The sequence below is a fragment of the Oreochromis aureus genome, linkage group 8 (genome assembly GCF_013358895.1).
Source record: "Oreochromis aureus strain Israel breed Guangdong linkage group 8, ZZ_aureus, whole genome shotgun sequence".
In the NCBI taxonomy this organism is placed as follows: domain Eukaryota; kingdom Metazoa; phylum Chordata; class Actinopteri; order Cichliformes; family Cichlidae; genus Oreochromis; species Oreochromis aureus.
This window is the reverse complement of record NC_052949.1, coordinates 20,434,277-20,447,105: the sequence shown is the minus strand read 5'-3', so window position 1 is coordinate 20,447,105 and position 12,829 is coordinate 20,434,277. Positions and strand designations below refer to the sequence as shown.

The following is a 12,829-nucleotide window of genomic DNA, read 5'->3' as shown; positions in this document are numbered from 1 at the left end:
CCCAACAAGTCTACTGAAACAATACGAGATCCAGCAGATATCTCACAATAAAGTCCTTGTTAATAAATGTTCACTGTAATGTTAAATGACCACAGGACCTGGTGGGAGTTTGTTTCGTGTTAACAGTGCAGTGCTGTACTATTAACAGGGAAATGGAACCACATCAATATGAGAAGTCGTACATATGAGGCTCAAACAGAAGGAATTATAAATTAAAGTCTTTAATAAAAGCCCCCTTCAAATGAAGGCCTTGATGCTTTCTGCAGCTGAGGTAAATAAAAGCTCCAGTTACGTCTGTGGTAGAAACAAAAAAAACCCACATAAATTAGACACTCAATCCGTCAACGAGTCCAAATTGCATTCACAACAGGCCTGACAGTCGTTTAGTCTGTGCTCAGCTAAAGATAAAGTATTCATTGGCTTCTTTTTAAGCTGCAAGCTTCTCTTTCAAATAACTTCCTCTTTAGCATTCAGGTGGAATGTTTCATCTTGTATACCACCACTGTCACAGCAGTCCTGCCTTGCATAAACCTGCCATAGAGCTGCAGCGTATTACTGAATGTATCTCTCTTCTCCTCACGACTCATTTCAGATTGAAGTTGCGTGTAGACATTTGCGTATTAATATGCTCCATGCCTTTTTTTCTTTGTCCGTTCTGGGAGCCTTTACAGGTGAGAACTCAGGCGAAAGTTATTTTTCGCTTCGGTGAATCCAAATTGCCTCTACCACACACTGTAACTTGATACCATTACGGAGCTTTCATTTAGCAGGTGAGGGCTTAAAAGCACAAAGGGGGACTCAGGTGTGCCGACAGACTTAACCAGCTACAAGCACATTATGCCCTCTACTCAACCTACTCTTCCAGGAAAAAAAAGCTTGACACTTGAGCAGATTTTCTCTTTGGAGCATTTCACTATTTTACATTTGCTGGATTTATGGGTAAACTCCCGAAGAAGCAGAATATCATGGGAAAACCTGAACATTTCAAGGAAGTTAAAACGGAGTGATGTCCGATTTTTAATATAGTTTTAGATGAAAACCCAATCTACAGTAGGAAATTATAAAAATTTGAAAATTATAACATGCTGTGGTGGCTCCCTGCATCCACCTCTCAACAAAGATTACCAAGATAACCGCTTGCCTGCCTTTGGTACAGCAAGGGACGTGTAATTAAAGGAAACTAAATTAAAGGTGCTTTTGTCTGTTAAAGTCTCATCCAGGCGCCTGCTCACCTCCAAGGAGAGTTACAATTAAACCCAATGTCACGGACGCAGCCAAACAATCTGGGCTGTTATTGTTTGCGTTTGGAGCACAGCAGGGTGCAAGGACCTCTCAGTGAAGGTTATTCTGTTGCTATGGAGCAGCAGTTAGGGAAAAAGGGAGAGGATACACAGAGGAACTACGGGAGGGTGGGAAAAAAAAGGGAAGGAAAATATGTGGGAGATGCAGATGTGTTGTTGTTTCTCTATGTGGAATCCTCACGGGGTATTACAGTACTCACAGAGGAGTACAGTGTGCAGCTGACTCTTTACTCCCAGTTGTTTCTAGCTGTAAAAACAGTCTGGTCTGCTTAATACGCCTGAGATACACAATGTGTTTTAGAATGCAGAGCCAGATGAATAAAAGTCAGTTAAAGGAGCACTTTTGGCAACAGGTAATGAGCAAGCAAGTGGGTTACTTTTTTCTAACAAACAGTATAATTAACCCTGTGATGTCTAAGCCATCATCGGCGACTAACCCTAGCCCTGTGTCTTTTTATAAGACTGATCACCTCTTTGACCCCTAACAGCCAAGAAAAGAAAACAAGCAACAATATTTTTAATAGAATAGAGTTAAGGGTAATGACTAAGACCTCACAGGGTTAATTGTACTTCAAAATATGGGCTTTTTTCATTTCAAATGTGGATTGAAATTCAGTACAGCTTTTTAAAAGGACACTGAAAGTCCGTATTGGCAAATGCATGGAAGTGACAAATCAGGGCACTTGCACTGGATGAGGTAAATGTTTAGGTTCTCAGTTTGCACAGCCAGTAACAACACCTGCTTTGTCCCGTGAAACACAGACAGATTCCTGAAGAAGCTCATTGATATTCTCATTGTCTCCTGGAAGAGCTGCTAGAAGTCACTGCAAGTTGCTGGAAGTCACCTCTATAAAAAAGAAAATACTATTTGGCCTTGAAAGACATTATTAAATACTTTTATGTTGCTTTTAGATTTGATTCGGTTCCCGGCTCTCCAGCTAAATATAATTACTATCAATCCCTCAGGTAGCAAAAGATAAATGTTTAAGACACTGGTGGAGAATGATATTGAATTGGAATATATTCCAATGCGGTGTGTACGTGCTAGAACTGATGAATCGTTAAGGCCGAAGCATTCGATGAATTTATCCCAGTGCAATGGGATTCATGAATATTTCCAACATGACACAGTGTTGCAGCTTGAAGCCCTCTGAGTGCAATCAGTCTGATGAGATTCCTTCAGGAACAACAACACAGAGCGTACAAAATACAACTAAAGCAAACAGAACGAGCACACGGTTGGGGCACGCGCACTCAACTCTGGATTATTAAGTCAACATCCTCCTCGTGGAGTGTCACTGAAAAAGAAAACAGGCTCGTAATGATGAGGTGTAATAATGTCGTCTGGAGCACGTGTGGGCACAACAGTTGTGTAATTTACTTGCATGGTCAATCAGCATGTGTGCGTTTGTTTGTGTGCTACTTGTAGAGACTTGCCTATAAATAATTAGATCTCCTCCTTAAAAACATAATAATAATTCCACTGCATTAATATGGCTGCACACATAATACACAGTTCTAAGTTTTGGACTTAAACGTCATGATGTGAAATTAAGGTACTGGGAAAATAATCAGCACCCACAGGTGTTGTCACTTCCTGCTGATAAGGCCTCTGCTCAGGATGCGATTAAGTGAAGCAGCTGAATTACATGAAGGAATTACATGAAGCATTAAATGTTTTATATAAATAATGCTGCAGGGACCGTGTGCCTGTGTGTGGGTTTTTGTTTTTTTTAACAAGTGTCAGAAATTCCAACTTGTGATTCTGACTCTGGTTTTTGCCTGACATAGTGGTTTAAAACATGATGCAAACGCAGCACGCATATGGTTAATATCTACTTTCCCCAGATTAAAAGGGCAGCGAGTCAGATACAGTGCGTGCATGGCCACAAAACCTGGTCATGGAGTAGAGATGAAGTGATGCACAACAAAAAAAGGAGTGCCCTACAGAAACATAGCTGGATAAAAATATAAGTGGATTGTTTCATCAATCCCCAATAAGAGCCTGATAAGTAGATTTTTGTAAACTTCTCCATTCTGGTCACTTTTGGCAAAAAACTTTAACATCTACAGCTATCCCACCTCTACCTCAGCTTCCTGTTTTTTTAGTGCCACTGTCTCCAAATCATACATCATAGCAGGTCTCACTACCAACTTCCCTTCACTCTCGCTGGTATCCTTGTATCACAAATCACCCCTGACAGTCGTCTCCGCCCACTCCACACTGCCTGCACTCTCTTCTTCGCCTCTCTTACACACTGTCCGTTGCTTTGGATGGTTGCCCTCAACTATTTAAACTCATCCTCCACCTTTATTACCTCTACTCTTTTCTCCCATGCATCCCTCCACCTCTTCCTTACCCCTTCTACCTGTTTTCTACTTCCACTACAGATCACAATGTTGTCTGCAACCATCACTGAGACTCCTGCCTGACCTCATCGCTAAAAAATCATAACTGTAGTAGCTCCTATGAAAAAAACGAAGCAGAAATATCAGTGAAATATCTCTGTAAAATAACCCCTAAATGGTGTTCATTTTTTCAAGGCAACATATTATAATGCATTGTTATCAGCTGGATAATGGCTGTATATTATCCTTGCTTGACTTTAAAAAATTCTAAGTGGTCTAACAGCTATAACAGTGTAGGTGAATGTCCTATAAAAGGCAACACTTCAAGTGGAAGTAATCATGACCTTCTCTCTCCAGGTCCCAGATAGCCAATCAGCAGGACGAGGGACTTTTAAGCAGCCTCCCTATCACCATGGTGATGCTTGCTACAAGCTGGCATGCTATGGATGCAGGTCAGATCGCCTTATTAGCTGTATGAAGGTCACCAGTGGAGACAACACTTGTGATATTTGTTGACATTTTGCAATTGGACAGCAGCCCCTCCCCCTCACCCCCCACAGAAAGTGTCAACGAAAAGATGATTTTGTGTTACGTTCTCACTGTAACTAACGCTAATAACTTTATCAATGTAGCTCGCTGTACGCAGGCAAGCAGTTTGAGTCAAACCGTACATCTGTTTTCTTTGGCAACAGTTAATGAAAGAGCAAACCGAGATCATCTGAGTGTGATACGGATGAAATAATTGCCAGTGTCACCACATTATCGAATACTCTCCGCCAGAACCGTATTAAATTGTCCCTTTCTGTTGAAACCCGGCGATTATCTTTGACAGTGCAATCCTACCAACACACTGTACTCAATGATCCATCATCTGTGTTTGAACACTGCTTCATTAGTCCGGTAGGCACACAGAATATTCCTCCGATAGCGTGAGAGTTTGTGTACTGTCCCGCAGATGTGTGGAGTGTGTGTGTGTGTGTAGAAAGGGTGGAAGTGAAAGAGCTGGAGAGTTATCTGAAGGTTGTGAGTGTGACACTTCCAAGCGTGCTGTCTCTGATCAGAACACCGCTGCATATGAATGACCCCCCCCCACCCACTTACTCACCATGAATGTACAATGCACTGGAGGTCTCTCTCTTTATCCTCCTTTTCTGTGTCTCATTCACTGTGCACTGATAGACAGGATGCAAATGCATTGACTGAAAATATGATTCATTACGGCTGTCACCGCTGTCGTGTCAAGATACACACTGAAAAGCGGAGGATATCTTGCAAGACAGTATACTGTGTGACACAAATTAGACTTGGCAATGATGTAATGATGCTGCTAATTTAACATGACAGCATCAAATACTTGTTTCAGTTCTTATCCCCCTCACCTGATATCCACTGTTTAGCCAAGACAGGCAGCCCATGCATGGACCACAGGGACCCACGTGAATAGATACCACATTATTATGTGGTATACAACTTTATCCAGTATTAATGAATTCCATGTATTATAAATGGGTTGTGTGGTACTTGTCACTCAGTGCTGTGCTAACAAACATTGTCTGGCCACTATCATCCAGTACAACAAATTAGCTTTTACACTGAGTTTTTTTTTTTTCTTTTTTTTTTTATTGTGGCTTATCTAAATTGGTCTCTCTCAGTTTAATGCTCCTCCTTTCACAATCTCTGTAAATTAAATTAAAAGAAAAAAACGGACTCTGTGTTGAAATGATGTATTCTAGTGCAGCGGTCCCCAACCCCCGGGCCTCGGACCAGTACCGGTCCGTGAGTCGTTTGGTACCGGGCCACGAGAGTTGAGGCTCAGGTGTGAAATGTATGGTTTTCAGGGTTTTTATCGGTTTTCAACGTTATTTTGTTATCGTTTTTATCGTTAACTCGGTTTTCCTGGGTCTTTTCACGTGTGTTATGAATAAATCTTCTTTTTTTCGGTACCGGCACTAGTTTTATTTTGTTGTATTTATCCGCGACACCTTATTGCCGGTCCGTGAAAATATTGTCGGGCATAAACCGGTCCGTGGCGCAAAAAAGGTTCTAGTGAATACATGTCTTTGCATTCTGCTGCCTGAGATTCGTCTACATCGCATGCTGCCCTGGGTCCCATTCTGTCTCTGCTCATCGTCATCACAATCTGGAGACATGAAGCAGCACATCAGGAGCAGGTGCAGTATGAATTCAAACACCAACTGGTCCTCAACCACCAACATTATAACACTGAATTGGTTGCTGATTACAGCTTGCGTCTAGCAGGTCTTGCCTAACTAGTAACAGCACACACACCTGAACTGCTATAAACAATCCCTATATTGCTTCGCGGCAGGCAAGTTCCTGTGTTCTTACCTTCTCCCTCCAGCTTGATATCCAGGCCCTCTAGGGAGTTGGCTGAGTCCCCCTCCTCCAGGGAGAGCCTTCCAAACAGGCTGCCAGCCATGGTGAACAACACCTCACTACAGGACACACACACACTCTCAGTAACACACCCAATACTGTATCAGAGGCAGTCTGAGAGATCTTCCTCTCCCTCTCTCTCCTTATCGCTCCCTGATTCCCTCCTCTTTCTGCCAAAATGACTCCTCGCTAACGGCACCTCGCCGCTCTTCCCCTCCCTCCCTCTCCACCTGCTCTTGACGTGAATGTGTATGAGCTATGCCTGGCCGAGCGTCTTCTCCTCAGCATGAATGAACGGAGACGAGGGAGGGCTGGGTGCATGTGGAAAGAAAGAAGGTGGGGGGACGTGAGAGGAGAAAGAGAGGAGCGAAGTGTGATGCTTTCCTTAAGAGGAGGGTAAAGAGGAGCCAGGAAAATTGCCTGTCTAGGTTTCCCCATGGGGGTCAAGTGGGGGGAGAGAGTAGCAGAGGGTTGGCTTTAAGAAGGAGGTGTGGTCAAAGACGTGGCGCTTGGGGAGCGCGCTTGTGTATTTTGTTACAGCTTGCCATTACTATTATCAGAGGAACAATCACAGACTTGACTTTTTTAAATATAATACAAGTGAAATGATCTATTTGGGAAATTTATATCTGAGCTACTTCACTGACATAAATGTAAAAAAAGCAAAGTTTCAAATAATAACTGACCCTTCTTTAACCCTTCTCCAAGTCTGAACAAAATATATCCCTGCTGGAAATGCTGCTTTTTAAATGTAAAAAAAGACATGAATTGGTTTAGAGAAACAATCGACTGCGTGTTACTAAAAATGCCACTCATCCGAGTCTCGGCCCTCGGCTAGTGCACAAATCAAGACTGACTGACAGCCTATTACACAAAAGACTCAACACACATTCTTGGTATAAAATGCTTCTCTCTCTTTCTCTCTCCCTCTCCTTTTCTGGCAGCTGACTGCTGGAATTTACTATCATATATAACAAAATACTTTGAGGCTGCGGATTTGAGATTTGGCCCCGTGTTAAAAAACACACTGGAGTGACTTTCCCAGACATGTGGGCCGGATGTAAAAATTATGTGTACGCACAAAAAAACACTTTTTCCCAAACATATATCAGTATTTATAAAGGAAGATGTGCATGTGTAAATGTGCAGGCATACCCACATTACTCCAAACAACACAATGAAGCCTTTTCTTATTAGTTTTTTTTAAATTTACAAATAAAATTAAAAACCTCACCACAACTAATTTTGAGTACTAACTTTATTCTTAACATTTTTTTAAATTATTGATCATTTCTAATGAGCGGTGGTTGTGTATAATGGTCTGCTTCCCTTGTGTGAACTCCTATACACTTTTTTCCTCCTTTTTGTAGCCCAGCTGTTTCTTTTTTTTAACTCTGTCACATTCTTTTTGTCTTATTTCCTTCAGACGTTTTTCTTCTATTTGTGATTCACATCACCAAATACACATTTTTCTTTACTCCACCACTCTGGTTAAGTGTCTTAAATACAGTTTTTATTTGCATATATAAATATACCTTTTCTAGTTTTATGCATGTTTTTTTTCTTTTCACAAGTTTCTGTCTTCAGCAACCAGCGAAAAGGAAATACATGAAGACATGGCTATGTGCCAGTTTACTGTTTAATGTAAAAACATTTTCTCATTTAAACAAGAAAACATACTTTGACTGGTGTCAGAATATCACAGATTTACTTTCATATAAATGGAACAATTTTAAACATGTGATGCCAAATTTGCCTCGCAGTCCAGCACTTCTCTGTGGAAGCATTTGCACAGGATACAATGCCTGCTTTTGTTATGTTAATCAAAAACAGTCACAAATTACTATTCTGGATTCAGCTTGATAACTATAGACAGCTTCAGAGCTGGATAGAAAAGCAACAGTAACTCAAATAACCACTTGTTACAACCAAGGTACGCAGAAGAGCATCTCTGAACCTTGAAGCAGATGGGCTACAGAAGACCACTCCAGGTACTACTATTGTCAGCTAAGACAAAAGGAAGCTACAATTCACAAGGGCAACATTTGGATGGTAGGGTTCAAATTTGATGTAAACAACATAAAAGCATGAATCCATCCTACTTTGTATCAGTGATTCTGGCTGGTCCAGCTGGTGTAATAGTGTGGAGGACATTTTTGCAGCACATTCTGAGCCACTTAGTACCAGTTGAGCATTGGTTTTAGGCCACACCCTACCTGACTATTGTTGCTGACCATGTCCATCCCTTTATGACAACATTGTACCCATCTTCTGATGGCCACTTCCAGAAGGATCATGCACTACTTTACTATGCTCAAATCAAACACTTTTGGGATGTGGTGGGATAGGCAGGGATGCTGTGTGATGCTATCATCTACGTATAAACCAAAGTCTCTGAGAAATGTGTCCAACACCGTGTTGACTCTATGCCATGAAGAATTAAGGCAGTTCTGAAGGCAAAAGGGGGTCTAACCCAGTACAAGAAAGGTGTATCTAATGGATAATGTCACCACAATCCATAATTATGGTAAAATTAAATCTCAAAATTCTGAAAACGCCATGATATTTCCTTGCCCTTAGTCAATGTGTGTGCCAAGGTGGCAATTCTTCCAGAGCTGAAGAGGGCAACATATGGCTTAAAGTGTTCTAGTCTATCCCTACATTCTGAACACGAAGAAGGAAGCCCACAAGCACAGGAAAAACCACATGTTGAAAATGGCAACTAGTGCAGCTGCGGTAGCTCGGCTCTGAGAAGCCCCGATGATTGCTGCACAAAAGACAATACGAAAATCATGCTGTGGTCTTTCTCCTATCAAAGGAGGAAATATTCTTAATTTAGCAAAGCAAGCATCCAGATCTGTTCAAAAAACTCAAGCTCAGCAACTTTCACAGTAACAATAGCTAAAGTGTTATCCTTAAGTTTTACTGAAATATGCATTAACATTTCATTTCCTGCAGCTGGCACTCCTATTGTGAGTCAACTTTTCTTCAGGCAAAAATGTTAGCAATGGCTAACATTGTGTACTAATACTAACATAATGTAACTGTAACATTAGTAGCTTAGTCTGCAACCATCCTAAGATTTCATCTGTCAGCCAAGTATAATGTTAAGATTTTAAATAAATGATCTGCCACCCTGTCATGTTTTAAAACAACCTTTTAATAAAAGACTTTGAAATGGTCAACCCATGTACTTAAACATTATGTGTTATCAAATTGGATATTGAGAATCATGTGGTTATACGGGTATTGGTTCCAACTAATAAATTTCTGATATCGTGACATTCCTAGTAACTAATGAAGTGTCCAATGAATGTACACTTTATTGCATTGTAGCAGGCACTGACTGACTACAGATCTACAGAGTTCAAAAAAGCTGAACAGAAAAAAGCTAACTGCCAAAGTAAGCAAGACCCTTACACGACACTTGGAGGTTAATCTTTTCCACGTCCTGCTATTTCAGTGACAATCTTTAATAAAAGAGTCACTTTATGTTTCAAATGTGTGTTCATCTGAAAACTTGCACAGTTATGTATACACCGATGTATACTATTCAGCTATCAGGCATTTGGCAAATCCTTTAAAGCATGACTGATCTAGGACCGGCGTTTTACCGCTCGGTTAGCCAGCTCATTAAGTCACATTACCACTCTGGAGATGAGATACAAGTACTGACTGAAAGAATAACCACTAACCACTGTCTCCCTCTCAATATCTCACTCACTCACTCACACACACGCACGCACGCACACACACACACTCGTGCAATCATCACAGCGAGACCGAGACACTTACCCGAGTCAGAGCTGGATGTGGCCACGGGCATTTTAGAAATTGGTTCTTCTGAGTATCCTCCACAAGACTTGTTAGGTCAACTGCAATAAAAAAGAGAGTGCAAAACGAGAAGGTAGATGCATTAAAAAACTAAAACCTTTATCTATCCCACTGCTGGGTTAGAATTAAGAATGAAATAAGCGACGGAGGGTAAAGTTGTGTTGTTAGGTTGAAGCTCAACACTGAGTGATCAGGAGAAGACTTAGTGTACAAATCCCTTTCTGGCACAAGCGCAGTCAATGGACTAAACATTCACACTAACAAGCTCCCACACAGGGTAATTGGTATTTAACTTTATTAAGATCTAAAAACAGAACAGCTAGTTGCCCTGGTAACATCTAAACAATTTTAGCCATTGTATCCGTTGGGAATACCATTAGCAACAGTTGGAAAGACTTTGTGAGTGGGTTCAGCAAGGCCAGTTATCACTAGCTTAGTGAGGATCTCTGCTGACTCTAATTGATCCATTTATCGTCATGAAAACGTAACAAGCGTCGCAGGCAGAAGACTGCAGGATTAACGATCTATTGTTCTGGGATCTAAAATTGGTTCCTCAAGTCATGGAGAATTTATGAGAATACAAACAGTGAAAAGTAAATAAATGACATGGCGAATGAGGGGGAACATAAACTGAGCAGAACAATGAAGGGGAATCATGTCTGTAGAGAAACTGAAAATATAAGAGGAGGAGAAAAGGCAGGAAGTAACTGAAACGTATGCAAGGGAGTTAAAGAGAGAGGGAACAATGGTGAGGAAGAAGAGAGCGTTGCTGATAGGAGACAGGCAGCACTATCCAAGGATGCTAATTCCTGGTTGTCATGACAATAGCTATCCTTAGTGGAATAAATGCTGTAGTGGTCAAAAGCGAGCAATGTCACCACAGGGTCACCGTGTGTAAATGTCTGTGTCTGGCAACATAAAAATCCCACGTTAGCCTTATTGTCACATGGCTGATTTGGAGGGATGACGCTTCATATCAATCCAGCACTTGAAGAGCTATACACCAAAGGGGAGAAATGGCACAAAAAATGCTACATTATGAATGTTTTCTGTCAGGGTTACAAAAAAATAAAAATAAATCCAAGCAGCAGCTTCCAGGAAGTGGAAAAAAAATCCAGTTCCTCAACTGGCCAATGAAGGCTGGTTTTACAAGTCAGTCTTCCCCCCACAGACTCCCATATATGTTATACATAACGGACAAAAAAAAACTATTTCTGTCTCTGTAACTACTTTACACTTCATCACAACTGTACTTCAATGGGGGTTTATGATAGGCTTCACCCAAACTAACTCAAATGACCAAACTGGACCTCTCAACTGTGTTTGGGGTTTGGAGCCTTTTGGATCTCTGCACTAACAGTCAGTCTGAGAAGTCTGCAGTCTCTATTTTATTGTAATCAGTATCTGAATCTTTGAGATGTATCCATAAGGTCAATGGAGCACTCCAATATGCCATCTAAATCTAATCAGTTCTGGTACCAAAGACCCAAGACAGTGTGGCCATAATGCTGATGCTGAGGTAATAATGTCACAGTGGCTACGTCTACCTTTTTGTGTGTGTGCATAAATAAATACCAGAATAATACCAGATCAGTCTACTAAAGTCAGACCCATACTCTAAGAGGAGTTCCGATTCCTGTCAACTATGGATGGACGAACAGACGGATGTTGGATGCCTCACTCATTTGTCCTTCAGCTGGATGAGCTAAAAACTTCTGTCTTTCTATCTTTTACCACTACTGAGCAAATGATATTTTTTAACTCCCCTTTAGGTTGAAATTTCCAATAACAAAGATACTCAGAGCAGTTTTTTGTAGCCTATCAGTTGTCAGTGAACACAAACATAAAGATGTCTTTAAGCCCAGCGGTATCTAATCTTACTCATTTCATTCTCTGCACTGAGATCAAAATATTCCCAAATCATATTTGCTCAGATATAGTCTGCAGTTTTGTGCCTCAGCATTTTATCAACATATCCCAGGGCACCGATTGAAGATTCAGCTTATTAACTATTAATGTGACCCCACTGTGCTTTTTGGCCTACTTCGAAGGCATACGCTGTAATAAAAACTATGATCTACCAAAATAAAGGGAGCTTGGGATTACTGTGTTACCACCACGCCTACCTCTTCCATCTGAATAAGTGTCAGAGTGATTTGTTTGGATATACTAATGATACCAAAGTGCTGTATATCATTATGCTTTTATTAGTTCGACTGGTTCCACTGGGCCGCGTGTTTTGATTCTGTCTGTGGTCTTTGGCCATTTATGCTTGCCTTATGTAATGAATCTACTTCTCTTTGCCCCCAGACATGCCATATCATATCACATCTGGAATAATAAAACCCAACTGAATGTAACTGGCCTTTAGAGAAAGGCTTTTGCATTTTTCATTTGCATTTCTGTGCGTGTTAATTTCAAGTGTATGCAACTTTATTATTTTTTTGCGGTTAGTAATTGTTCCTGGGTGCATTTTAACTTAATTCTAACATGCAATGACACCGGAAGTGTCCAAAACTGTATATTTGAAAGTAATTTACATAATAATGAAGCACAGATGGAAAATATTCTCATTAGATTGCTTGATTGCACGGGCAAAGGCCTTGTCTCATTCCTCTTTGTGGATTGATTATAACTGGAGGGCAGTATTTGATCTGAGGAGCAGTACACAAGGGCTGGATGTAAAAGAGATGGGCCATTGAAAAAAAGGATCTTCAATAATCGTCATAGAGTACAAAAAATAATTTTTTTGGTATGACATCAGTTTTATCTGAATATACCAATTTGTTTAATAGTCTGCTCAATTACTTAGCAAGGACAATTTTGTGGTTTAATATGAAAAGAAGACAAAAAAGCTGCCTTATTCTGAAACACTCAGCCTTTTGTAATATTAACAGGGTAAATTTATTGAGAGTGAATGATGGTGTGGTCATAATTAAGTTTCAAAT

At 40.6% G+C, this 12,829-nt stretch overlaps 1 protein-coding gene across 4 annotated transcripts in view; it reads right to left on the bottom strand.

Moving 5' to 3' along the window:
- The window catches only part of mpp2b (membrane protein, palmitoylated 2b (MAGUK p55 subfamily member 2)), a 49,314-nt gene that overhangs the window by 22,088 nt on the left and 14,397 nt on the right, over window positions 1-12,829 (bottom strand). For 2 of the 4 annotated variants that reach the window (XM_039615982.1, XM_031739685.2), the window contains 2 exons: window positions 9,843-9,922; window positions 6,000-6,106 (listed from right to left, as the gene is read on the bottom strand). In XM_039615982.1, the coding sequence (XP_039471916.1) occupies window positions 6,000-6,090 (91 nt within the window). In that variant the 5' untranslated portion in view covers window positions 6,091-6,106; window positions 9,843-9,922. Of the gene's footprint in view, window positions 1-5,999; window positions 6,107-9,842; window positions 9,923-12,829 lie in introns of those variants that run through there. The other 2 variants (XM_031739687.2, XM_031739688.2) reach the window with 1 other exon arrangement.